Here is a 27,530-nt window from a genome sequence, read left to right as displayed (position 1 = left end):
TTGCATCAGATCAGACTTTAATTTCATTGTGTAAAGTTGCATATGTCCATACAGTGAGGTCATCAAAGAGGATAACAAACACATGGTCTTTGGTTTTCAGCTATGTCGTTATCTGAAGAATATAGAAATTAAAAGTGTCTGTATCCCAGCAGGTCCCAGGGTCAAGCAAATGCAGGATTTCTATTTTGTTGATGAGGCTAAATCAGCATTTGTATTTGAACAAGCCTTGATTGCTACTGGAAGTGTATTGGAAGTACTGGAAGACAGTTTTTGCGATAATTAATACTTCATGGATATGAGATGCTGCATTTAACTATCTCACAATGCCGTATTAAAGTTGTTCTGCCTTTCAATGAGGTATTTTGCAAATTCATTACCTGAGAGAGTATTTTTTGCATTAAAAGACAGTACTTCTGAGGTAATTCAGTGATGTACTGCAAGCATTGAACTACATCTGAGGTAAAACCTGAGTGAGGTAGCTATTTCAGTCCCACACTGACTGACATATAACTAGTGTCATCCGTTTCAGGAGCAAGACTGAGTCTAGGTTCTGAAATTAAAATTTAATGAAGAAGAAAAAAAAAAAGGAAATTCCTGAGAAACTCGCTTTCCAATATGGAAAGATACGTGAGGTCTGAAGTTCGACAGCTAAAAAAAAAACATCCAATCTTCCTTTGATTTGAATGTTATCCTGCTTTTCCGTGACCTGGTTTGTTTTAAAGAACTCGTAGAAGAGTAGAAGAATAGTACACTAATCAAGGCCCTTATATTTACGAGCCTGTACATGATCGTCCAACGCACCGAAATGATTGACATGTGCGACACAAACCGTGCGTGTCCACATCATTTCCTTTCAACCGTACATTGTCTTGTGTCTGAGGTAGAGAAAAATCTTTCAACCAAACTGTTGCCTGTAAATATGTCTAAATAAGAACAAAAAAACGAAACCTCTCAGCTGTGTAAAATGCAGTTTCAAACTCAAAACTCTTTTCAAATCATATGAATATTTCTGTATCTAGAAGCTACAAAACAACGGAAATAGAAAACAATAAAATCAAGTAAATAATTTTTAAAAAAGGAAAAAAATAATATCTGTGACCCCTTTTTCTTACCAAACCAACTTCACAACACTTGATGGGGATTTGTAGCGTGTTTAAAAATCCATCATATTAGATAAAGAGCTACACAGCAGTATCATAATCGATCCTGAGTCTTTTAAATTCACTGCAGATGAGGTAAATTCAGCAAACATTTTTAAATAAGAGAATTAATAGACAGCAAAAAAGAGAAAAGGTGTCAACCACAACCTCACAAATGTGGCTTTGGCAGAAGGTGATTCGATCATGCCATGATTGCTTCGCAGATCTCTGTGAGTGAATGTAAGGCATGATTACACGATCACCGAAGTGTTACACTCACGACAGCACTGAGATTAAGACAGCTGAGGTGTTCTGTTGAATCAAACATCTCTAAAAACCAGTCTTCTCAGTCCTGAGAAAACATCTTGTGGAGAAGAGCAGGTGGGGTCCGTGATGAGTTTTTAACAGCTGACGAGTTTGTAAAAGTGTGTGTGTGTGGTCCTCCCTTCACTGGAAGGAAAACACAGCTGTGGTTTGTGCGGGAGGCAGACTGGGATTTGCTGTGTCGCCTCTGGAGACTGTAGTTTGGACTGACTTGCTGATGACAGTTAGGGTGACCCTCCTGTGGCCGGATCCACAGAGTCAGAGCCCTTTGAGGAGGAAGAGGAGGAGGAAGAGGGGATACTGGGACTGAGGGTGGAGGTCTGGCCTGCGAACATGGCTGTGACAGCGGTGGGAACCGCTCCAGCCTTCTGAGCATACAAGGATCCTGTAAACGGTATTAAAGACGCATTCATTCATTTACTTCACACTGAATTATTTCTGTTTTATTGTTCAAAAGTTTGGGGTTAGTAATTTAGTTTTATTTTGAGAAATGAACAATGCAGCCTTGCTGAATAAAAGTATTAAAATGACTATAAATAAATGTTACAAAAAAAACTTTTTTAGAAACATTTTGTAAAATTATTATTGTGGTTTTCACAAACATATTAAGCCGTACGACTTTTAGTTTTCAACATAAATATCAAATGTTTTCAGCAGCAAATGAGCATGTTATAATGATTTCTGAAGGATCATGCGACACTAAACACTTTTTAGCCATCACAAGAATAAATTACATTTTAAAATATATTAATATGGAAAACTGTTATTTCAAAATAAAACCCCCCAATATTAAATCTTTCCTTTATTTTGGTCACTTTCAGTAGTGTATCCACTTCCAAAATTTTTATTTTATTTTAATTTTTTAAAATATCACCGACCCAATTTTTTGAACTTTGAATTATATATATATATATATATATATATATATATATATATATATATATATATATATTATTATTATTATTATTATTATCATCATCATTTTATTGAAATTTCAATAGCTAGATTAAATTGCTAAATTAGAAAACCAGGGCATCAATTAAACAGAAAAACCCTAACATTTAGAACAGCCTTTCACTTTTTATTTTACTGGATTGCTTCAAATTTCAAGTGTATAATGAGCTACATAAAACTCTTTTATTAGGATTAATATTATTATTCCAGTATTACAATTTAATACTTTTATGATCTGGAACACTTGTAGGCTTATTTGATGTGGATTTAAGTATTTTTTTTGGACAACATTAGATAATCCCAGACATGCACAAATACAATAATACACACCTGCGTAAATAATCCCATTGACCTCCACAGACACATTGATGCTTGCCGAGCCATTAGAAGAAATGCTGAGAGACAGGTCCTGTTTGTCCTCTGAAAAAAAAACAAGATCCAAACGTTAATGACACTCGTCTCACTTTCTGAGTCACTGCACATGTTTTGAATAAAAACGTCTCAGAACTCACCGCGGGTGCTGGTGTTGGTCATCCGCAGGCTGGCGGGGTTCACCTGGGATGCCATGGCCAGCAGGTTTTGTTGGAAAGCCTGCTGCAGTAGCCTCTGCTGCTCCTCCGCCAGACGCGCCATCTTCCTCTCGGGCCCCTCCAGCGCCGCGGCCCCCGCGCTCATGCCCGTCTCCAGCCTCTCCCTCAGCTGCTCCAGGGTGGCGGCGCGTGCCAGCTGCTGCTGATGCCCGAGAGCCAGGGCTAGGGGGAGTCGACCTGGCAACATGGAGACTGGACCGTCCTCTGGGACTGAGGAGAACAACAAAACGCTTCAAATCTTATATCGATTGAATTGTGTTTTAGTAAATGTAGCTATAAGAGTGTGGCTCTCTGTCTCACCACTAGAGTGTGCCAACACACCAAAAGTCTAAAGATGATGATGCGTAATGTTTTTCGTTTGCCCAACCAAATTATTCAGGGAAATTCTCTATTGTCTTGAGCAGCAATGATTATCTCATTAAACAGGCTGCAAACCTGTGGCTTTCTTCAGGCCAGGACTGGGGGTGGCCTGCAGTCCGTTGTGTCCCGTGGCTTGCAGGTGCATCTTAGGAGGAGAGAGGAGGTGCGAGGCCGAGGCACTGGGGGAAGGGGAGAAGCGGTACAGGCTGTTGCTGTATCCTGGGCGACGGCCCTCTCTTCGGTTGCTGTCGATGGCCGCCTGCAGCTCTCCAGGGGAACTCAGACCCTTCTTCTCACACTCGTATGGGTACAGGTACTTCATATACCTGCAACAGAATATCAACTACTTCAGCTTGCTATGATACTTCATTTAAGTAAAAAAAGAAAGTACTGAAGGTAAATGAATGGGTGTAGATGTTTGTACATGGGGAAATGCAATTAATCATACTGTGTTCGCAGGGTGAAGGCGGCGCTGGTGATGGAGGTGGGCAGGTTCAGGCCTTTGGTGATCTCCCTCCAGATCTTCTTGTTTATCACCTCCACCAGACCTCCCTTCTCAGTCACCAGCTTATACAGCATGTACAGATCCAACACCTGCTTGGCCATGATGGGGATTCGATTCACAGGAGTACCTAGAGGAGACAGAACGGACAGGAACAGCGGAGTTTAAGTTTCTATTTTGTGAGATGGGAATTGATGGATTCGTCATGTTATGGGCTTTATTAATATCGCTGGTATTAAGGTGTTGACTGTGGGAAGTGATAGGCCATTCAACACAGTAACTATGCTAAATGATGGTGTGATGATAGGAATTGATAAGCTGAAATATAGAGATGCTACCAGAAGACTGTTTCTAGCATAGATGTGCATCCGTAGCGCCCACCCTCCAGTGAAAAACAGATTGAACTGATTGAGTTTTTAATCTGTGATCAATGAGCTGGTGTGGGTAGGCAAATGAAATGAAGCTCATTAGAAGGGATTTCAGCAACTAAAACTACACATACACACACGCACATGCTCTTTAGTGCAGTTACAAGTGTGTATACAGAACAGGATGGGAGGGTCTTTTAGCCCCATAACTCCCCCACCGCCCCATACCATACCACACTCGGTCTATTCTGGATTAAAACCAATTCATGTAAGTGTGTGTGTTTTGTGAGAAGTGGGGGTTTAAACAGTCCTGGTGACTTAAAGTCAGGATTACGCCCTAATTTAGCCAATCCATTCTCATTAACATGGACTCACATGAACATAGATGGACACCTGTGCATATATATATATATACACACACACACACACACACACACACACACACACATTTAGATATACACACGCAACATTTTAGATTAAAAATGTTATAACATAAATATATAAAAATACATGTATAAATGAATAAATTGGATACATTTAATATATATAAAAAATATAAATAGTTGAATACATTATATATATATATATATATATATATATATATATATATATATATATATATATATATATATATATATATAAATTATACATCATGCAAATATATATTTATTAACTCACACATACATGTGTATATGAAAAAATTATGTAAAAAACTATTATTTAAATTGTCATTTTTCATGTAAATATTTCCACACACACACACACGTGTATTGTATAATTAAGAAATATATATATATATATATGGGAAGTGATAGGCCATTCAACACAGTAACTATGCTAAATGATGGTGTGATGATAGGAATTGATAAGTTGAAATATAGAGATGCTACCAGAATATTTATGTTATAACATTTTTAATCTAAAATGTTGCGTGTGTATATCTAAATGTGTGTGTGTGTGTGTGTGTGTATATATATATTTATATATATTTTCCTATTATATAAAGACTACATATGATCAAATATTAATTAAGAAATGTGTACACAATTATCTACATAAAATTATATATATATATATATATATATAAATAAAATACAAAGATATAAAAATACAACTATAAACATAAATGCTAAATATTAATATTATAATATATAACATTTTAAATAAAAACACTTAAAAAAAACCACTTGTTCAATGTTCTTTACACATGTATGAAATATAGTCGCTAGTTTCAAACAAACACCAAATGTGTGTTTCGTGTTTGTTCGTGTGCTTCCTCTTGAGTTATTGGGATCAGAATGTTCTGTTCTTAAACCCCTCACAGCAAACAGCTATAAAGCGTTCATTTGGCCAGTGTAATTTAGAAGCCCAGGCCTCTTAGTCAAGACCCAGCACCCCCTGGAGAGTCCGAGCAAGAGCTCCCTTTGAAAGGCAGTTATTTAATGCTGGGAATGACATTACTCATTCATCAAACAATCGCTGCTCAGATTCGAGTAAAAGGTTAGCACTAGGTCATGGAGCTGGAGATTCAGGTACAGGTCCACAGGAAATCGTGCGGAGCGATGGCGTCTAGAGACCGACCTTGTGACATGCTCCATAGCTGCAAAACCAATTTAGCTCAAACTCAAGAATGGAAAAGTCATTGGAAGCCTTCTGCTGCTGAAGAGGCTTCATTATTGATTGATGTGAGCTGTGCTACAGCTTAATGCTGAAGCATTGCACTCCTAATTGATATCATGTTGTCTCCCTTCATACGTCTCAAGAAATAGCCAATGAGACACATCAGATGGGGTTAATGAAATAAAAGTGTGAGGTTGCAGGGATGCAAACATAAAATTCTGAACAGATCTACGAAAAGAGCAGTCAGAGCTTAACCAACTTAAATGTTCATAAAGACAAACATTTATGAAACAAAAGCAGGCGGTTTCATATTTGATTCCCAAAAAAAAAAAAAAAAAAAGGACAGAAACATTACTAGCATTGTTGCTTTAATAAATTTACTAGTTGTTTAACTACTGTAAATCAATACAATGCTGTCATTTTTTGCATGTAAATGCTGATTTCATAGAAAAAGCTAAACTGTTTGCAGAAAGGAAGTGGAAGCAATTTCTAAGTAATTTACTTTTTATCACACCATCAAATTTGGTCCCCTCCCCCATTTGTTCTCTAGAAGAAAAAATAGGCCACTGAATCTGACCACTGCCCTAAATATATGAGGAAACAGCTGCCCACATTAAGAAGCCAGCGTTCTGAGATGAACCAATAAGGCACCCCGAGACGCCGGGCTGGTGAAGGAAATTCCACTCTCTGACCTAAACAATGATTGCCATTCTTACTGTAATGCAGCTGTAGAAAGGAAGTGAGGGGGCTTACAGGAAGTGCATGGTCTAACATCTGACGAAAGGTTCTGGATGCTGCTGTGTGGCTAGATCTTTTGTTTTGATAACCCGAATAATGTTTCAGTATTGCCAGATCACATTTCACACCAAAGTCAAAGGATAAGTGAGATATTGCATTTTGCAAAAAAAAAAAAAAAAAAAAAAAAAAATGCATATTTGTGCACCATGCATATATATATATATTTTTTTTATAAATATTTCAATGGTTTTATTTGATTCTCATTACACAAATTTTACTGTGAAAAAACATATTTTCTTAATAAATGCTACCATCACAAATTTATTTAACAAAAAAACATTTAATTCTTTATTTACATAGGAATTTAATGATATACATCATCTTTAAAATTTTTATTTTATTGCATTGCAGTTATTTTAGTTACTTTAGTAACGTTTTTAACAGTAAATTAAATTGTGCCACTGTTATTTTAGCATCAAGAAACTATTATAGTTATCTATATTTTGCATTTGTTTATTTTTTATAAATTTCCATGTTCTTTTTCATTTTAGTCATTTTTACGAAGTATTTTTTTTATGTTTTAGCAGTTTTGTTGTTTGTCATCTTTGTTAGTTTTTTAAACTATATAGTTTATATGATTTTTATTAATTTTTAAATAAAATTTTAGTTGGAGCTATTTCAATACATCAAATTCAATTAAAATGAAAATGGGAATGTTTCTTTTGCAAATAACTGAAATAAAGCTTAATTTTCTTTTATTTCAGCTAACATTTTATGAATGAAAGCAACGGTTTTATGGTTTTAGTCAACTACAAGGATCCTGCATTGTCAATAAAATCCAGATTTTTGGGGGGATTCACCAAAACGTTCACCCACAACATCCTTGAAAACAGCAAAATCATAACAAACAGGGATTCTGAGAGTCATTTTTCATTTTCTATGGCAATAAGCACTTTCCATTCTTGTATAAAATATTCATGTTTCCTCTAACACCCATCTTCAACTCCACAACTATAAAAACACTCTGTATATGCAGCAGCCCTGGCTCCTTACTGGCAACTACTTTCAGATGGACTCGCAGAGAAAATTATTCTTTTTGTGCATTTAAAAAAATACAATATGCATTATATTATATATAGTTTGCCTATCCAATAAGCCACTGGGTCGTAATTCAGCTGGATTTAATGCTGCACAAGGAATTTGCAGTCATTCTTGATTTAGTGCATTTGATTAAGACTTCAACATGTTTACTAGATTAGGAGAGCCATGTCTCTTTACCGCTGAGACATAAAAACGAACGGATCGAGGGCTCAGTGCAAGACTGTTCCTCTGGGGGACCGTGAACATTGCTGCAGAGAGAGAGGGATAAGGAAAGAGTTTTTGGGGATCTTTCTGACTCTCCTAAATAAATCTGTAGTCTGTGGTTACAAAAGGACAGAGGCCTTCGGGTGGGAAAGGAGCAGCCCATTTCAAACCCAGGATGTCATAAACATGCTTGAGGAGACTGACAAGCCTCAGGAGTGACGAGACAAATGCTCCAAACAGGACATGCCACACTTAATATGAAGTCACACAATAAAGGCTGTGCTATAGTTTGCTAACTATAGCAGACCCAGCAGCTGTTTGCCATGTCCACAATAAATTAAACTGGACGACAAATGCTCTTAGTCATAATTCTAAAATGTTCTTTGTTACCAATGAGAAGCTACAAAACATTCAAATGAGCCAGTTAAATAATTTAACAAAGGAAGAGTGTTCAACATAAGTGGTAAATAGATACATTTATGAGACTATTACATTTGTATTTAGAATACTTGGCTCTGATTGGCCAACTGTGACATTCTCATACATATTTGTGTAAATACTGTATAAAATGTTTCAATATTTGGTATCGTCTTGCATCACTGCACCAAAAAAAAACGTAATACTTTTAAAACATTAAGATATTACATTGATATCAAAATTCTGACTGATGTTGATAAACTCATTGTCATGTTATGAATTTGTATGTTCTAATATTTTAAATGCCATGTTTTTGTGCCATACTTTTCACTCCAATATAATATACTTTTCACTCAGTCTACATAATTAAAAACTAGAAATAAATGCTACCAACATTCTATACTACAACATCTCTTTCTCTGCTCATTTTGTCATCATTTCCTCTCATCCATGCAATCCCCATCCCGCTGCTGTTCAGCAGTCACTCCATTGTCTTTGCTTTTCTACTGTCTGTTATTCTTCTAATATCAAAGGTGGGGCCCTGATTTTTATGGTCTCATTAATCTTCAGAAGAGGGACAGGGGCCCCTTAATCCACCTCAGCCACCCTGTATCTGATCCCCCAGGCCCTGAGCAAGACGCCCCCCTCGCAGCCCCCAATCAACACACACACACACACACCGAACATCCCCTCACAAAACTCCCCTGCAGCCACTGCTCCTGTCCTCCTCCCATCTTATCAAGTTTCAAGGGCTCTGATGTGGACAATACACAGGGCAGAGGCCGACTTTTATAGGTGTGTGTTTTAAATTTAGAAAGATCAAAGCTTTTATATATATATATATATATATATATATATATATATATATATATATATATATATATATATACACACACACACACACACACACACACACACACACAGTGGGTTTGGCATGTTATGGAATTTTCCTGGTTTAATGCAAGTGAAGCTCAGTCAATAACAGTGGATTACCACAAAATAATTTAAACTATTCCCTCATTTTCATAACAAAAAAAGATAACAGTGAGGCACTTACGATGGTAGTGATTAGGGGCCAACATTTGGAAGATTTAAAAGCAGGAATGTGAAACTTATAATTCTATAATTTGTCACCATTAATAATCACTTATATTGATTTAATTAAAATGTATTAAACAATCAGTAACGTTGTTCTCATCATTTTACTGGACCATTTTAAGGATTACATTGTTACGTTTTACAATAGAATCAAATAACAATGTTTGTGTCTTGTGGCTATACTATTTGAATAGTGAGTATTTTAACATCATTGGCCCCATTACGTCCAATGTAAGTGCTCTACTGCAACCCACAATTTTTTTATTAAAGAAAAGAAGGGAAAAGTGCTTTACTTGTAACTAGGGCTGTGCAAAAAATCTAATGTGATTTTCATGCACATCTCGTCAGTAAAGCTGCTCCTGTTATTAGTATTAAATCACCAGCACGTGTTTTCAGATCAGTGTTGTCAATTCCACGGTTTTCCCGCAGAACTGGGTTACTCTAACACCGTTGCTGGGGGTTGTTTTTCATATCCGCGGGTTGAAGCACCCCCAATAATTGTGATGTTTAGCCCCTGGAATGTGAATTTTACAGAAGGAAACCCTCCGAAAAATGTGTATTTTACCACCAGAATGCAATTTTTAATGGAGTACTCCCCTGAAACGCAATTGGGCTAGTTTTGAAAAGCAAAGAGTAGGTTTTGTTGTTTTGTTGTGCAACCTTGTTTCAGATTGAGCAGCATTTACTACACAGAGCCATAGTTCACTGACAAGCTACAGAAAATCGCATTCATAATTGGCAATGAATCGCCTGCGATTTTGAAACATTTTGTGTAGCTTGTCAGCGAACTACGGCTCTGTGTAGTAAATGCCGCTCCATCTGAAAGAATGCACTGGCGATTTACTACTAAATCACAGGAGCGGCTTTACTGAAGAGATATCGCATTGGTATTTTTGCACAGCCCTACTTGTAACCTGGAATATTACTTTAAACATGCGATTAAAAGGCCACCAAACTTATTTTGGACATCAAACACCAAGAAATGTGTCCAAAGCAAATTGAGGCACCATACTGTATGCTGTTTTTAGTGTACCAGAACATTTTTTTTTTTGACACACAAGCTCCCATTTTCCATTTTCATTACTTTTTGTTTAACAGTTTGGTTTAGTAATTTATTAGACAAAATGCTAAACAAAGAAACAAAAAGTTGCAGTCTCAAATAATACATTTATGTTTATTTCACAGATTTCATTACGTTATTCATTAATACGGATTCATTTTTTGAATAATTCTCTAATTCATTAACTAAATAAAATAAGAACATTTTTACAATTTTATTGCAGCAACTTATTTACTGGTATTTTTTTCTTCAAATGAAATTGTGCGTTATATATTGGTTTTATATTGTCCACCCTGCTCTCTACGATATTATAATTGACATCTGCCATCACAACATCTATATTGTTCGACTACTAGAATGAAACTGAAGTAGAACGAGAGATGCTAGTGAGCTAGTCACTGATAACATGACACCACAGACCATTCAGACCAACACCAGACAACCGAATCAACAAAAGAAATGTCTGGTCGCCTTTCAAAGTTGCTGATTGGGAACTGGTCGCAGTCTATACAAAACCAGCTACTCATCCCAGACGAGTCAAGTCACACGCTGAAACGCTTTCAGGACTTGAATAACACCTAACTGTCACCCACAGAAGTCATTTTCACAGACTCCATCAGTCAAAAAAACATCATTAATCATGGATAAGAGGACCTCCGTGATGGACATTTGGTAAGATCACACTATTCCCCATCCCCCGCCCATGATGAAGTCTCAGCTGACAACCCCACTTACGCACACTGGTACGAGGGGTTTGATGGTAGACCAACACAAACAGCTCTCCATCTGGTTGAGTTTAAATCTGTGGTATGGGGTTAATAGCCCCATCAAGCTGTGTCACTTAGAGCTTAGTCGGATGACGGCGTCAGACCCATCTTTCTGTCACAGTATGCTAATCTGAGACCGGGGACATATGACTCCACTTAACTAAGGCACGGTGCGATTCTGAAGGTCGGAACATCATGAGTCCTCTCACATGTCACGACTGAGTTTATCTGGAAATCTTACGGAGGTATTCCCACACGATACGAATTTACTACGGTTTTACGAACTCTGACATAAGCATTACGTTTTCGCGCCATTCATAAAAACATGGATTCTTAAATTATGGCCTGTTCTCGGTATATGTTGGATGGTTGACTTGTTTGAGGAAGGATCTTTAGTGTCTTTCGATAGATGCAAATTAGAGATTACATATTCAGAATTCTACACTTACCTCTAAATACTCTTTCTCAGTTGTTAAGGAAATCCTTCTGAATACTCCTCCATACAAGTTGATTTCCTTTTTCTAGAAAGCTCTATGCTTCTATGGTGCAGTTAGCACTTGATATCGAAGACTGACTTGGGAAAGAGAGCTGGGGGTGGTTATTCCAGAAGAGGAATGGGAGACAGTCTTGCTCCAAGCTAAAAGGCTCTCAGTTTGTAACGGCAAGAACCATTCAGCTTAGAATTTTGCATAGAATACATTTAACGCAACACTTAAAAATACAATGCAACTCATTCACTGCTCTGCCTTAAGTGTAAGTCTAATATAGGAGGTTATATTCACTGCTTATGGAACTGTGATATGATTCAGGCTCATAGATCCAGAGCTGTGGCTCAATTAAATCTTTGGTTTGGATCTGGAGCTAGATCCTTGGTCACTTCTTCTGGGTTTTTCCTGCAGGCTCTAATAAATTTGAAAGACACGTCATGGATCATTGATAAGCCTCCCTCTATCCAAGACTGGCATTCAATCATTAGGGAGATTATTCCTCTGAAACATTTGACCTGTATTATTCTTTATACAGCAGATGCTTTTAATTGTATATGTACACCATACCTTAATTGTGTTATATATATATATATATATATATTAGGGGTGTAACGGTTCACAAAATTCACGGTTCGGTTCGGTACGATTCACTGATGTCACGGTTCGGTTCGGTACGGTTCGGTACGTTTTAGATACAGCAAAAAGAACAAATTGGCAACAAAGTATGTTTTTTGTTTTTTTTTACATTGAACAATGATCTATTCTTTACCCATCTTCTATGGTGTTTTCTTAGCAGCATACTGTATAAAACAAAAACAGCTCCTTATTAAAAAAAATTGAAAATGTTATATTGTTGTAGTAGTTATGAACAAATACAAAGATGTAACTTTTCATATGGAACTCTATAACTCTTTATATTGAGTGTGTTTTTACTCAATTGGTTCTCTATAGGGCTTATGTTTTTTGGAACAAAGCAGGAATTACGGTCTGGCTGAAATGGGCTCGTGAAGGAATATAGTAACGGGGCTAAATTACATTAAGAATGTTCTTAAAACATGCGTTTTCCACTATAGGCGCTCGCTCACTCAGCACACGCTGAAGGCTCGTTGCAAAATGACTAAAGGGTCTTTCACACAGGACGCGATACGCGCGGCGCTGGATCCTGGGCTCAGCGTTGCCCTTCAGATACAACGCGATTTGCGCTGCACTATGCCAAGAGCAAAGTAGGTGGAGTTTTCAAAACTGCCCGTGCATACGTTCTATTTATAACAGTTCTTCTATAACGTGCAGGCCTGTTAATTGTATCGTACTGCTCAGGAAATTCCGACACAGTACAGTACTAGTCCATTTTGATTACCGTGCTTGTTTGGATGCCCCGATCTATTGGTAAAGTGCACCCAAACACCAGACCTGTTGGTTATTGGAGGATCTTCTATTTGTGGTCTGTTAAACGCATTGGCCATTTTGCAACGAGCCTTCAGCGCGTACTGAGTGAGCGAACGCCTGACCTGAGTAGCCTAACATAAACATATAAGCTGGTGTTTTTTTTTTCTTGTTCGGGAGTGTCAGGGGCGTTGCCTGTTACGTCGTTTGGGTTATTGGGCTACCTTGTTGAACGCATATCATTATATTTCACAATTTTTTCTTTATTTTCCAAATATAATTAATTAGTCCAACGAACCGTTCGGTACATAATGCGTACCGCGTACCGAACCGAAAGCCTCGTACCGAACGGTTCAATACGAATACGCGTATCGTTACACCCCTAATATATATATAGTTTTGCTTTGCTAGCTAGCTAGTTTTGCCAGAAATACTACGGGTATATTCATTCATAAAGCTAAACGGCAAATTTGCCACAATTCGGGATAACTAATAAAACATAGAGCTGTATAATTTAACAAAAATTACTATACAGAATATTCATATGCATAATATGTGGTTTTGTCATCTTCTGATCGGTTAGCTTCAGAAAGAATGCCGTATCATCTCGTGCAACCGCACATACGCGGTATGAGCTGCGACCATGCGAGCATCTGAAATTTGCTCCCAAGACAAAAAAATAAATAAATTGCCTGCAAGCTCGTACGACAGCAAAAATCACAAGGTGTATGGCCTCCTTAAAGGGGCAGTCTCCACGCTAGGTGTATGTGCCCCGATTAAATCAGTCATCACCAAAGAGCGACGCTACAGTGGAATCAATCATTCCTACAGATACTAAGACAAGATGTAGGTCCCTTTGGGAGGAAATTCATGTTTGAAATAGGACTAATAGAGCCTGTCCTACCTCGTTTCTGCATGTATGCAAAGAGGTCATCGAGAAACTCCTTCCGGTTTGGGTCGTTGTCCAGTTCGTAAAGCTGACAGAAAAAAAAAATTGTGAACAATTATTTAGTTAACCTTTGTAAAATCCTTTTGGAAACTTCATGTCAATTTCTTTGTAGACATAAAGCTACAGTTGTGAAGGTTGTTTGCTCAAAATACATAATTTAACATCAAATAAGGGCTGTCAATTTGTTTAATGTACAGTACTTGATTAAATAAGTATATAATACTGTTAATTTGTTAATGGATAATTCAATTTTTGATTTTATTTAATATTTTATTCGATTTTTTTTACTGGAAACTTAAATATATTAAATACATAAAATTAAATATATTTCTAATAAAAAAACTAAATATATGTACTGTTTTCTACAAAAATATTAAGCAAAACTATTTTCAGCATTGATAATTATCAGAAATGTTTTTTTTAAACCCAGATTATCATATTAAAATTATTTCTGAAGGATCATACGACTTTGAAGAATGCAGTAATGGTGCTGAGAATTCAGCTTCACATCAAAGGAATAAAGTACATTGTAAAATATATTACAATAGAAAGAAATTTGTATAAATAATTGTAATAATAATTATAATAATAAATTCACAATATCACTCTTTTTAATGTATTTTTTCCCAAACAAATGCAGCAGTGTTTAACAAAGAGACAAACACAATCTTTCTTTAAATAGGAACTGAATACACACATTAATTGTGATGGAAAAACCTACAGCCCCAATCTATAACAAGTGTTTTCTCTACATGCTACTGTAAAGTTAAATAATTAAGCAAAACTGGGTTTGTGTGCCACTGACAAAATGTGCAATGACTAAATGTCCATTGCTTAGAAACAATGTTTACCTTGGCAAAGTCTCTAGAGGCCTCTGCTCGGCTTCTCCCACCCTCGCCTTCCTCGTTCCAACTTGAATTTCCATTCTACAGGAAAAGAGAGAAAAACAATTAGCAAAACAATGTGACAGGAGAGGGAGACATAGCGGGCCACTGTTTGAACAGACAGAAAGTGAGTTATTGGGTGTCGGGAGTCAAGATGCACAAACAGGCTTCTGTCTGCATCGCGTTCCTTGACACAAACCTTTGAACTCCAAGGGTCGGTCTTGTGTGAACAAGAAGGGGTACGGAGCTAAAAACTGGATTACAGTGGACAGAAGCTAGAAGGAAAGTACAAATGTACCATATGCAAACTTTACAAATTTCTGGCTGATTATAATTTTCATGTTATGACCAAAAACCAAAAAATTGCCAATATACAAAAATTATATTCAATCTGGTCAACCACCCCCCCCCCCCCTCCCAAAAAAAGAAAAATTAAAACACGTTAGAAAATAAAAATATATTTTTAAATGCAAAAGTCAATATAGGCACTACACTATATACGGTATGAAAAAATGTAATTTTGAGATTTGCTAAAAATAAATATAAAATAACTTTTTTTTATGATTAATTCTAAATATACAGAAAATGAGAATTAACAATTAAATATTAAATAGCCCGATTAAAAAAAATAAAAATAATAATAATTAACTGAAATGCATCTAAAATACAGGTGATACCAATAAAACATTGGTAAGTCAGTGATGACTGATACTTAAATTGCATACAAATAAAATTATAAATACATATACTAAATATTACAATTAACGGTGTTAATGTCACTGTTAACTGTAACTTTTATCAGTGATTTTAAAGAATAACAGAGTTAGATGTTAACAAAAGTAATCTAAAGTTAAAAAGAGAAGAAATAAGCATGCAGAAATATCTAATATAAGCTGACACACATCTAATATGGAGTGATACACGTAAAATCTGTAATATCAGCCAATAACCCATGTTACAGATACATTGGTGTAGCTCTAGTGTTAAGATTGATGCAATGTTTTTAGTTCATTAGCTTGAAGGCAATCAGCTTTAGCACTGCGTCTCCCTTGTTACCCAGAGGCCCAGACCACAAAACAGTTATAAAATCTAATAGTCCCCCTGTGCACATGCCCTGTGCTTGATTACAAGTTACCCACTGTGGCTCCAGTATTCATTTACACAAAGTCTGAAAGGAAAAGGCAGAGTGGCAATAAAGCAGTTTACAGGATTCATCCACCACCCCGCTCTTTAATATGCTAAGTGAATCACAGCTGGGTAAGAGCGCGCTCTACTGCCAGGCCCTCTTCACATTTACAGCAAAAACACAACAGCTGGGCCCGGGAGCAGGAACCCGGCAGGGAATCAACTACGGTGGCCATCCATGCTGTGTGGCATTGTGATGTGTCAAGTGAATGGCCATCTACTGTATAACCTTGAGGGAATCGGAAAACAACAAGCACCTGTGTATTGATTTCCATTTTAAAAGGATTACGTGAAATCTCTGACTTCTACGGATTTCGCCCGGTGCACACGTCATGCCAAATGGCGTCAACACGTGATCCGAATGCAAAACATTATCCTGCATCGAAGACACTGACAAGAACTGTGCAAGCTGTTATCAGGGTTACAGGTCAGGCTTTAGCCTTACTAATCATATTAAGGGAGAACTGATTGGCCAGTAGCCAAATTAGCTGAGAAGAAGCAGATGACCATCTGGGTCACCCAAAGGAAATGAAAGCCCCTTCCCCCATATTAATTCGACAGAAACCACCACCCTAGCTGACCATGGCAAATAATTACTTGGATTGAAGGAACAAACACGTGACATTGTACAGCGTTTGTCACATCTGAATGTGGCAAATAATGACTTGGGCTAAAAGGAAGGACAAAAAAAACTCTATACTCTTAAAAATGAAGGTTTCAAAAGTTTTTTTTTTAAGTGATGCCATAGAAGTACTATTTTAGATCCTCCAAGAACCTTTGAATAAACAGTTCTTTAAAAAAAATAAATCTTAGTTTAAAGAACACTCTAAAAATCTAAAGAACCTTTGTGTGAAGAAAGTGTTCCACAGATGTTGAAGGTTCTTCACAGAACCATTGACAACAATGAAGAACCTATATTTTTAAGTGTAGATCACTAAAAATATTATTCTAGTGAAAAACATCAGTACGGGTGGAAACCACAGAATGAGTTTACTAGATACATGATATCCTAACAAAAGGGCTCAAACAGAGATCTTCTAATGTGAATATAGTCTATCATTGAGAAACCAGAGACATTAAATCAACAGGCAGTAATGCTATAACAGGGTGGGCTTCTCAAAGTGCTATCAACACCTAGATAGAATTGTTCAACTGAGATGAAACAGTAACCTCCCCTATCAAGCAGACCTCTTTGGGTGTTAATGCAAATATACCAGCATGCTGATAGGAATGGGTAGTAATTGCATTTTGATAAGTTAGAGATCATGCTGTGTGGGACAGTTGTGTCATCAGTCCTAACCATGAGGCACTTGATTTCTTCTTAAAGCATTTTTTTACAACAGGGTTGGGCGGTATGACTATTTAAAGATTCTGCTATACTGTAAATCTGTAGTGCAAATATATAAGGACACAAAAATATAAAATGACCGCCTTTAAATGGTACACTTTCAGTACATAGCTTTGTTGATTATAGCTTTGTTGGGAGCAATTTCATTTTGATGCGTCACATGCATTTAACATAAATATAGGTCATTTACAGTCACTAAGTAACATTACAAAACACCAAATCATACAAATGAACTGAAAACAGAAGAAAACAGAATAAAAAGAAGAAATAAATGGTAAAAAAGACAGATACACTCAAGTTGTGTGTATATATCAAACCGATATAAAAACAAAAACTGAACCAAAAGAAAAGAACAAATGAATGAATAAATAAATAAAAAGAAAAGACAAAAAGTACTCAAGGTCAAAACAAAAAACAAGACTTTAAAAAACAAAATCAAAGAAATACCCAAAACAATAATAAAGAAAAAATAACAAAAAAGATAGAGGAAAGTTCTCAAACAAAATAAATAATAATAATTAAAATCTGATAAATACATTTTAAAAAGAATACAACAAAGTTCTAAACAAAAATAAATGAATAAAACAAACAAACAGAAAAGATAGAGGTACAGAAAAAGGCACAGGCAATTCTCAGCAAAAACAAAAAAAAAATACTACATACAACTACTTTAATATAGGAATATAAGATTTTTGCCATTCCGCCCATTACTATTATACAATAACCATATCACATAAAGACACACATAAATAGATCAATGGAACTTTCTCTGACTAGAACGGGAACTTGTCCAAGCGCCACACACTCATTCGATTTTCAACAACGCTGCAGCTGCTCCACAGGCGACAGCACTGAACAGCACTATGGGGGATGGCCTAGATCTTTAATCCAAATCAAATAATTGGGTCTCCACCGTCAAAAGTCACAGTTTCACTTATTCGGCTCCTTGCTGTGCCAGGAGCAATCGAGGCTGGAGAGGTGGGGGTGGGAGTAGATTGGGGACTTTTATCCCTGGGAATTTGTAATGGATCCATTAAGAGCAATTCATGGTTGTATGCCGCACAACACTAAGTGATATTTGAAGGTGTGTGGCTGTCCAGTATCCCACAATAAGATGATGTGGGAACTCCACTCTGGGAAAAAGTCTGTAAAATGTGCAACCTGTACAACTTTATCCAAAAAAAAAAAAAAAAAAGAGAAAAAAGTTAAGTTTACTACAAAAGGATGCTGGTTAAAAAAAAACACACAAAAAAACAACAGTAGCTTTATTATGCCTTCTTGGTTGTTATGGCCCTTTGAACAATACAAATGGCAAGTAGTTAAGAAGAGCCGAAAGAGAGACAAAAGGCTCAAAGCAAGGGCCTGTAACCGCTTGCCCAAATCCTTAAACATCCTGCAAAGGCCTGAGGCAGAGTTCACATCCATTATCTTTGTCCTGACTGGGTGCTACATGAGAAAACAGATAGTCTTTCAAACAAATACACACAGGTGTGAACATCTCAGTCCACCATGGCCCTATCTCAGTATCGGAAAGTTTGGGAAGGAAGAAACTGAAGGAGGGCAGATCCCAAAAGATCCCCTGTCCTGGGCGGCTTTTCTTCTAAATTTAAGAATTTTAAAACACCAATAATCTTTCAAGAATGAAATCTGGGCCCTTAGAGGATGCAGAGCATGATGATATTCCTGATGATGATATCCTGTTTATAATACCTTGCCAACCCAAAATAATTTTACCAAAATAATACATAAAAAATTATTGGATACACACAAGTAATAATCATAAAACAGATAATAATAAAAAATAATATATATATATGAAAAAGGGAAAAACAGAAATACGTATATAATACAAAATGTACTTTTAGCCAAAATAAACATGTTTTTATTGATGACGCAATAACTTTACTTTCAACCCTGCTGGGTTATGTGTAAGAATGCATTTTTTTAAGCACTTGATTTCTTCCTAGGAGTGCTTGAAATTCCACATTCTAGTGACACTGATAAATAGATACTGTGTGATGATAAAGCCCTAAGCTGCTTTTGGTAAAGCGAAGGCTGCAAACATCTCCAGCGAGTCGGGACAGGTTTTGAGGGGGGTTGGGGACAAACATTCTACACTTGTTAAGAGGGAAAGGAAATGGACAGACAAATAAGAAAACACCCCTCCCTTCCCCATATACTTTTCTGGTTGATTACCATTCCCCTCTCCATTACTTGCTTCTGTTACATTCGGTGAAATGGACTAGAATTGGTCGCAAATCATAGGACGGCTGTAACAAAGACACTCCCTCTATTCTCCCTTTATGCACAGGCCCCTAATGGGAATTCTCACCATTTGAAGAAAAGAAACTCTAATTCCACTTGGAATGTTTCCTATGGGTGGGGCTGAATAAACTAGACGCAGACACCAGCCCCTCACCAACCTCACATTCTTGCCTCAGGCCTTTAAAGATTTTAACTATCAAAAGCCTCCTATTCAAGGGTTAGAGTTACCACTCGACCAGATAGTTCACACTGCGCTGAAAACGGGAAGGGTGAAATGACACCAAAACAAGGCTGTAAAACATCCATCCGACAGCTCGCAATTCTAATAAACAATGTTTTATCTTGGAATCGGCCTGCCGAGATGATGCTCTTAAGAGAAAAGACCACTGCTAATTGAATCGGCGCTGATCTATCGCACAGCTGGGCTACACTTCGAGCTGACGCCAGTGATCACATCATCACAGGACCCATGAAACTTCTCCATCAAGATGGACCACTGTCAAAGCTACCAGATAAAGACTGACAGACCTCGAGAGCGCATTAATTCCCGTAATACGCAAGACAAGCAAGCTACGCCATGCTAATAACGCGCACCAGATGTCGTGCTAACATTTGAAGCAAATGTACAAGTGTGAGGCCATCAGGTCATTGATCATTTATATGGAAAATCATTCCACTGCGACAGCAATCCCTGATATAATAAGAATTGATTGCTATGGGTTTTGTTTTATTGTTGGCGTGGGGGATGAAATGTTGTCAAGGTGACGCTGACAGTTAAATAATGCAAGAGTTCGACAAGACTGTCCCTGAACCCAAGGACAAACTTCCTGTTGATCGTTCCTGAGCACTTTTGGGAGAAGGGTGAACATCAAGAGTGTGCGATCTAAAGCACTTTTGTCTTTATGTTTATACGTACACCACTTTTGCCGTACCCGTGAAGACAACAATATAACCCAATCCATGTTAGAAACACTCCTAAAAATAAAGGTTTTCACAGCCATAGAAAAACTATTTTTGATTCTCCAAATAACCTTTTCTGAGTGTGAACATTTTAAACACCTAAATAACCTTGTTCCACTATAAAGAACTTTTCCAACAATGGAAAGATTGTACACTATTAAAAATTCTTAAGTTCTTCAAAGGCTTAAATGGTTCCATGAAGAAACTTTAACTTTTTCCACTGCACAAAAGGCTCTTTATAGTGGAAAAAGGTTCTTTAGATTAATAAAAGGTGCTTCCCACTAAGAAAAGAACTGTTCTCTCAAAACCAAAATTGGTTCTTCAATGGCATCATTTTGGGAAACTTTATTTTTACTAATGTATGGATGTTAAAGATTCTCTATGAAACAATCAATGCCAAAAAATAAGAAAATTGATTTTTAAAGCTTGTGGCAAAAATGCAGCCAGAGGCTTCAAAGTAAGACTTGGAATGAATATTTGGCCCCTAAAATAATAAACAGGTACTTGGTTTAAAGATTTTGCTAATTGCCGCCATATATTTCTCCTGACAAATGCAGAATCAAAGTAGCGGGGGTGTTTCTATTGACCCGATGCCTTTGATATGGTCATCATAATCGCCAAATGGGAGGTTGTAACTCAAGGCACATGCGTGCCTCAACGTCAACTGAGCCTGATTAAAACTCCATTAATCACCCTATAGATTACCATGCCAAGCTCTCTAAAAAGGGCATTGTGTCAGCTACCGCTAAATACGCTAAGTTTAAAGGGCGCCAAGCTATCTGGACTGGCCATGTGTTCAATCAAAAGTTTAATGGCGGCCATTTGACCTCCTCATTGACTTGGGAGATGATTTACTGAATTCAACGCTAGTAAAAGCAAAGCTCAACTTTACAAACACAGGAAGTAGAAATAATGATCATAACATCCCCAAACCAAACATCTCCATTCATAGGTCTCCCTGAAACACCTGAAAGTCCTTCCCCTTGGAGATTCTAAACAAAACTGCATGCCACAAACTTCCTTTATCTGCAAACTGCCAATTAATTCCCCCGTTCACTAAGATTATGAGTAAACACCGGCTCCAACTTTACACCCGACTACTGTGCTTTTACCAAAGGTGTTTACTGATTGACTGAGGCTTATCCATTTAAGCGTGAAAAGCTCCAAAAAGACAACCCCCAACCCTCATTTAAAAATGCCATTTGTGGCATCTGTTCTCTTTTGTGCAGTCAGTGCCATCAAACCAATCCCCCCCACCCTGCAATCTGATACTGTTACCACAGAGAGCATCATTAAATACTAAAGGACAGAAATAAAGCCGGTGGGACCACAAAAAAATAAAAAGAGGGTGGGAGTGGGATTGAAGCCCCTCAAGCTGTATCACCTTGTTTATAAAAAGAAATCTGTTTTTGCTTTTTGTGCATTAAAATTCAACCAAAAATACTAAATAAAAATCTAAATAAATAAAAAGAATCGGAATCATTTAAGTAACTATAGTGTATTAATTTAATAAAAACTGACTTCAGTCCCATGCATTGAACCTGATTATCTAAATTATTATTGCTTTTAACTACAAAGTTTTACTACCTAAAAACTTGTACAAACAGGCTTTATGTTTTTAAAGCAATTTCCAATTTTCTATTCTATTTGGTTTTTGTGAAATTCACCCCCCCAAAATACACTCACCATGAAGTGACTCTATAAAGCTCATTCACTAAACTCTTCCCTCTTAGTAATGAGGTAGAAGTCCAACCGTCAGCACTGAATCTCCTATTGTTACCTATACACGTGGACAAGCCTATATTTGAAAAGCAGTATATAAGCCCTCTGACCATTACCCTCTAGAAATACATATATAATGACAGGGGTGTAATGAAAACATCACAGACCTGCCGGTCAACACACAACCTTCCCAAACATCACCAGCATACTTTTACCAACTTGTGCTTGTTGCTACTGATCTACCGCAAATAAAACCGCTTTGAATGTGTTTGATGTCAGTTACCGTCAATGAAACCATGTTGGATGTTTTGCGTAAAAACACAGTAAGAACATCAAAGAAACTCGGAAGAAAATGGATGCACTGCTAAATGGCATTTTGGGGGTTATATATATATATATACACATGTTGTGCCATTTACATATATATATGTTGTATTATTCAATGCAGGTAGGGTAAATGGATTTTGATTGAAGCATGCAAATATCAAGGGCTGAAGGAAGCCATATTAGTGTGCATATGAAATTAGAGCAATCCATTTTTCCCTGATTGATCGATCACTCAAACGCAGCTGAGCAAACAAAGAGCTCAGTTCTGAGGCCACTAAAATGGATGACAGCACTGCAGGGAAATGTCTCTCTCTTCATATTAAACCCACTGAGATGGTCTTTTGAAAGACGGATTCATCCTATCGTGATTGACACGAGCGTTTTAAAAGGACAAAATGGTGTTTATGAAAACCACTTCACCCAAACTGAATACTGGCTTTCTTATCTCTTGTGAAACATAAAATGATCCTTTGACAAATGTCCAATGTCCAACTTTGGATCCCATTGACTTTGATTGTATGGACACAAAAAGCAAAAAAAAAAAAAAAAAAAAAAAAAAACATCTCTCAAAATATCTTTTTATGTGTTCATACAGATTTGGAACAACCTGAGGGTGAGTAAATGATGGCAGAATTTTAATATTGGATTATCAATCCTTTTTAAAAATGCTTTTTTAAAGAGTCCCACGCACAGTTGTCTAGTTTCGCATATTTCAACTGTGGGAAATCTCCACGTGTGAACTGTCAGGGCAGCTCTCCAACAGCACGCGCCTGAAACATTCAAGCTCTTGTATTGCAACTTGACAGCGTGCCTCTCTGGTCACAGGCCAAGACAGCATTACAGCACACTGCCAAGAGCTTTTTAAGAAACACCAGCAGTAGGGGGAATGACAGAGGAAAGTGAGATGGCAGAAGAAAGAGAGAATGAAAGCGCACTCCTGTTGGGCCGCCTGCCAGAACGCCACACTTCAGGGATATCCAGGAACAAAAGACTTATGTCAGGACAGAATTCCCTAAAGACTAGGGATGAACAAACTGAGAAATTAACTGATGGAGTTGTAGGACCATGTCTGAGGGTACAGCTTGGCTCACAGCAGGAGACTATTGACAATAAGGGAAGATGAGGACAATAGCTTTCAAAAGAAGTAGAACGGAATGAGAAGAAAAAAAAAAACAGAGGCCTAAAGTCTTTTGTACACATTTGGAAGAACGCAAATTCCTCTTGTGCTCAAAAAAATAAATAAATTGTATTAGATATCTTAGCATATATATATATGTATATATATATATTTTTTTAATTTGAAATCAGTAGAAATTAAAAGCCGGCATAAAATACTATCATTATTTATAATTATATAACTTTTTTTTACATTATGGAAATGAAAATATGAAAACACACCATAAAATATATTAATAAAATTTTTTATTTTATTAGTAATTATTTCAGACAATTAAGCACATTTTACCCCAAATTCTCATTGAGGCTTTTGACATTTTATTTCCATTTCCATTTTTTTAATTATGATTCTCATTAACACAATTTCATTTTTTTTTTTATCTAGACTGAAATAAGCATAGTTAAAGGCAGTTTATAAATACTACCATCATTTATGAACACTTAATTTAATAATATAATACCGTTTTTACGTTAAGGTAATGAAAATGCAAAAACAAGAAATCTTTTTACATTATAGTAATGAGAATTAATGGGGAATAGAGCTTAATTTAAGTAAATAATATCAAAATCTCAGAAATCTTTAATAGTTGTAAAAACAGGTTTTTTTTTTCTTAAAGCACAATAAATCTTTGATTTCTTTTTTTTTTTTTATTGGGGTGATCTGGACATATTTAGTGAAAATCTCCAGACTAAAATTACACTCAACAGTGCTGTATGAAGTGACTCTATAGCTCAATCACTAAACATTTCCCTCTCATTAAAGAGGTAGAAATCCAACCCAATTCTTTTGTACACTTTAGGGAGAACACGTATTCCTGTTGCGCTCGAGAAAACTGGATTAGATGTCCTATTCAGAGCCGATAGCATTTCAGTAAGCCGAGATGAGTCTGTTTTAGTGGGTCCAGGGTTTATGAACATGTAAAGACTACAATTCATCTCATGATCTGGTACTCCTCAAATCATGCAGAGATGAATGAAAATATGCTGTTATACTGCTTTTGTAGGTCACTGGTGATAAAGTGAGAGTAAACACAAAGCCTGCGAATGCCTGACATACTAAAACCTCTTGAGATTAATGACAAGTCAGAGAAATATAGATACAAACCTGTTTGAATGAGTCATCGAGGCTCCAATCAGCCAGTCCGTTTGGTGTGCTGAATGATTGTTGGTCAGGAAGGGAGTCTTCAGGCTCGTCTTTCACCTTAGTGGTCGGCGACAGGGGACGTTTTTTAGCAGCGGATGGCGATGCGGCATAGACAGGGAACGTATACGGAGGAACTCCGACAGACGCTTGCTGGAGCGCAAGACTTTGCTTCCTGAGGAACTCCAAGCCTTCGCTTTCCTCTTCTTCGCTACCGTCTTCCCCATCCATCATCTCATCGTCGTCGTATTCGTCCCCCTCGGACCCTCGTCCTCTGTCCATCTCATCAGCGGCGTCTTCCTCGTGTACTTGGTCAGAGACGGTTTTCATGGGCCCCCTGGCAGTTTGAGGGCCCCCTTGGCCAGCTTTCAGCGCTCTGTCTCTGGAGTTCTTGTAGAAATCAGGGGTTAATGGGGTGCCCTGGGCTCTGGAGGCCATGATTGCTTGCTGTGCAGCCAGCTGCTGGGCATACAAAATATGAGCTTCCCTGAGGTGTCTCTCCTTGCGCTCCATCTCTAGTTTAGCTTGCTGTTGTCTCTGGAGCTGCTCCATAACCGCCTCCAGTTTGACTCCAGCCGCACCTCCAAAAGCTACCTGGGAAAATGCACCAGCCAGACCACTGTCCTGAGACAAGCTGGGCTGGATTGTGGATAGAGGGAAATAAGTAAATTAATTTGGTAAATATATATATATTTTGTAAGCTAATATCATTTTTTCCACTTAAAAAAACTTTTTTTTTAGGATGAAGAATGTACGACATACTATACTAAAACAACAGTTCAATATGATCAACTTTTAAAGGGCTACTTCAACGCTCAATTTTTTTTTTATAATAATAATAATTGTGTCATTATTTACTTAAGTTGTTCAGAACCTGGAAAAAAAATTACTTTCTTCTGCTGAATTTGGAAAAATGTGAGTAACCAGACAATTTCCCTCATACTATAGAAGTCAATGGGGACCAGCAACTCTTCAGTAACACATATTCTTTAAAATGTAATATGTAGTGTTAAACAGAATAAATAAAATCATACAGGTTTGAAACAACTTGAAGGTGGAAAATTTCTGACCAAATTTTCGTTACGGGTAAAAATACACATAAATAAACATTTGAAAATCTAAATTTCTAAAGTTACGTTTTTTAAAAAACGTTCAAGTAACACAACAACTAATATGTAAACAAAACATCACACTGTTTATAAGCCACTTTAATTATTTTAAAAACCTACAGCATTTCCTTTTAAGGCATTAGGGTTCGAATTATTGACGCAATGTCAAATAATCAAACGACGTGGTCGAGAAATTCAAACTCAATTCGAATCAGATACAAATAGGACATAAATACGTGTAAACAAATAAGAACAAACGAAATGGAGAAGGAAAGTCACATGTGTTTAATTTAAATGAAAAAGAAATACGTTAAGCGTAAGCAAATCATCACAACGGACATGACTGGGTGGAATTAGAATTAATTTCGCAAGAATTTTTAATTCGCATTAACAGTATTTACATGTCCCAAAAAGATTAACGTCGCATTCCGCGGCTCGCCTGTTGACCAGAAGGCCAACCTACCTTTGACCCCCCCATTGAGACGACCAGTCGTGATAGGAGGACCGGATGTCCGGCCAAAACGGCGTGTCTCTTTACATTTTATTAAATAATTAATATTATGCAAAAACCAGTCGATTTATGCTGTTACTTTTTAACTAATTAAAGCACAGTCTGGTAAATGAGCGAAATAACAGAAGACGTTCAATTCACAGTCGAATCATGGCTGCCCAAAAGTATGGCGCTCTTCCAGAAACAATTAAGCTATTAAAAAAAAAAGAGAACGAACACACGACGCAACAAAGTATCGCGTTCTGACGGAAACAAACGGAGATGTTTTTGACTTTTCGAATCAGGCAGCACGCGAACTTTATCAACTAATAAACAGCTCAAGTTGCATCATCAGAAAAAAAATCTTGAAATCATGACGTGTACAATGTGGATTATCGCTACATATAATAGCTTGATCATTCACACGAAAGTAATTATAAATACTGACTCATTGGGTTTATATAAAAAATCTTTAATGTACATGCAATATTTTATACACTCGATGACTGCTGATTAAATATTACAGTAGCTTATCAATACATTCAACAGGGCTCTGTGCCAGCAGGACGGAACTCACCACTTGCGCTTTACTGCTACTGGAATTGTCCACCATCACTCTTTTCCTAGATAAACCACCGTGCGTGTTTTGCTCAGCGCACCGAGTCCGTGTTCATCCACCCGAACGTGTAATATCCCCTCCGATAGAACGGTAATAAACCTCTCGGTGTTTACAGAAGGGGAAAAACACTCGACACGGGGGCCAGCCAAAGGGGAAACGCCTGACCTCACCTCCCGAACTGCGCGCTGAGGGACTCCCAGAGTCCCCTCGACTTTTCCTCCTCCAGCCGGAGCCAACCTCCC

At 37.1% G+C, this 27,530-nt stretch overlaps 1 protein-coding gene across 1 annotated transcript; it reads right to left on the bottom strand.

Moving 5' to 3' along the window:
* LOC113066957 (AT-rich interactive domain-containing protein 3B) lies at window positions 1–27,530 on the bottom strand. Its single transcript, XM_026239102.1, has 9 exons — window positions 27,247–27,530; window positions 25,035–25,709; window positions 14,914–14,988; window positions 14,018–14,090; window positions 3,816–3,999; window positions 3,443–3,693; window positions 2,930–3,217; window positions 2,748–2,837; window positions 1–1,848 (listed from the first exon to the last, which is right to left on the bottom strand). The coding sequence occupies exons 1-9, from the start codon at window positions 27,280–27,282 to the stop codon at window positions 1,688–1,690; spliced, it is 1,833 nt and encodes a 610-aa protein (XP_026094887.1). The 5' UTR covers window positions 27,283–27,530; the 3' UTR covers window positions 1–1,687.

The sequence above is a fragment of the Carassius auratus genome, chromosome 50 (assembly GCF_003368295.1).
Source record: "Carassius auratus strain Wakin chromosome 50, ASM336829v1, whole genome shotgun sequence".
Classification (NCBI taxonomy): Eukaryota; Metazoa; Chordata; class Actinopteri; order Cypriniformes; family Cyprinidae; genus Carassius; species Carassius auratus.
This window is presented reverse-complemented; position numbering and strand designations above follow the sequence as displayed.

What these genes read in the sequence shown, in the direction of transcription:
- LOC113066957 (XM_026239102.1), bottom strand. Translation starts at nt 27,282, where the DNA reads ATGGTGGACAATTCCAGTAGCAGTAAAGCGCAAGTG. An exon ending in GCCTTCACCCTGCGAACACA is followed by an intron (nt 3,694 to 3,815) that starts GTATGATTAATT and finishes ATTCTGTTGCAG; the next exon opens with GTATATGAAGTACCTGTACC. An exon ending in CAATGGGATTATTTACGCAG is followed by an intron (nt 1,849 to 2,747) that starts GTGTGTATTATT and finishes TACCGTTTACAG; the next exon opens with GATCCTTGTATGCTCAGAAG.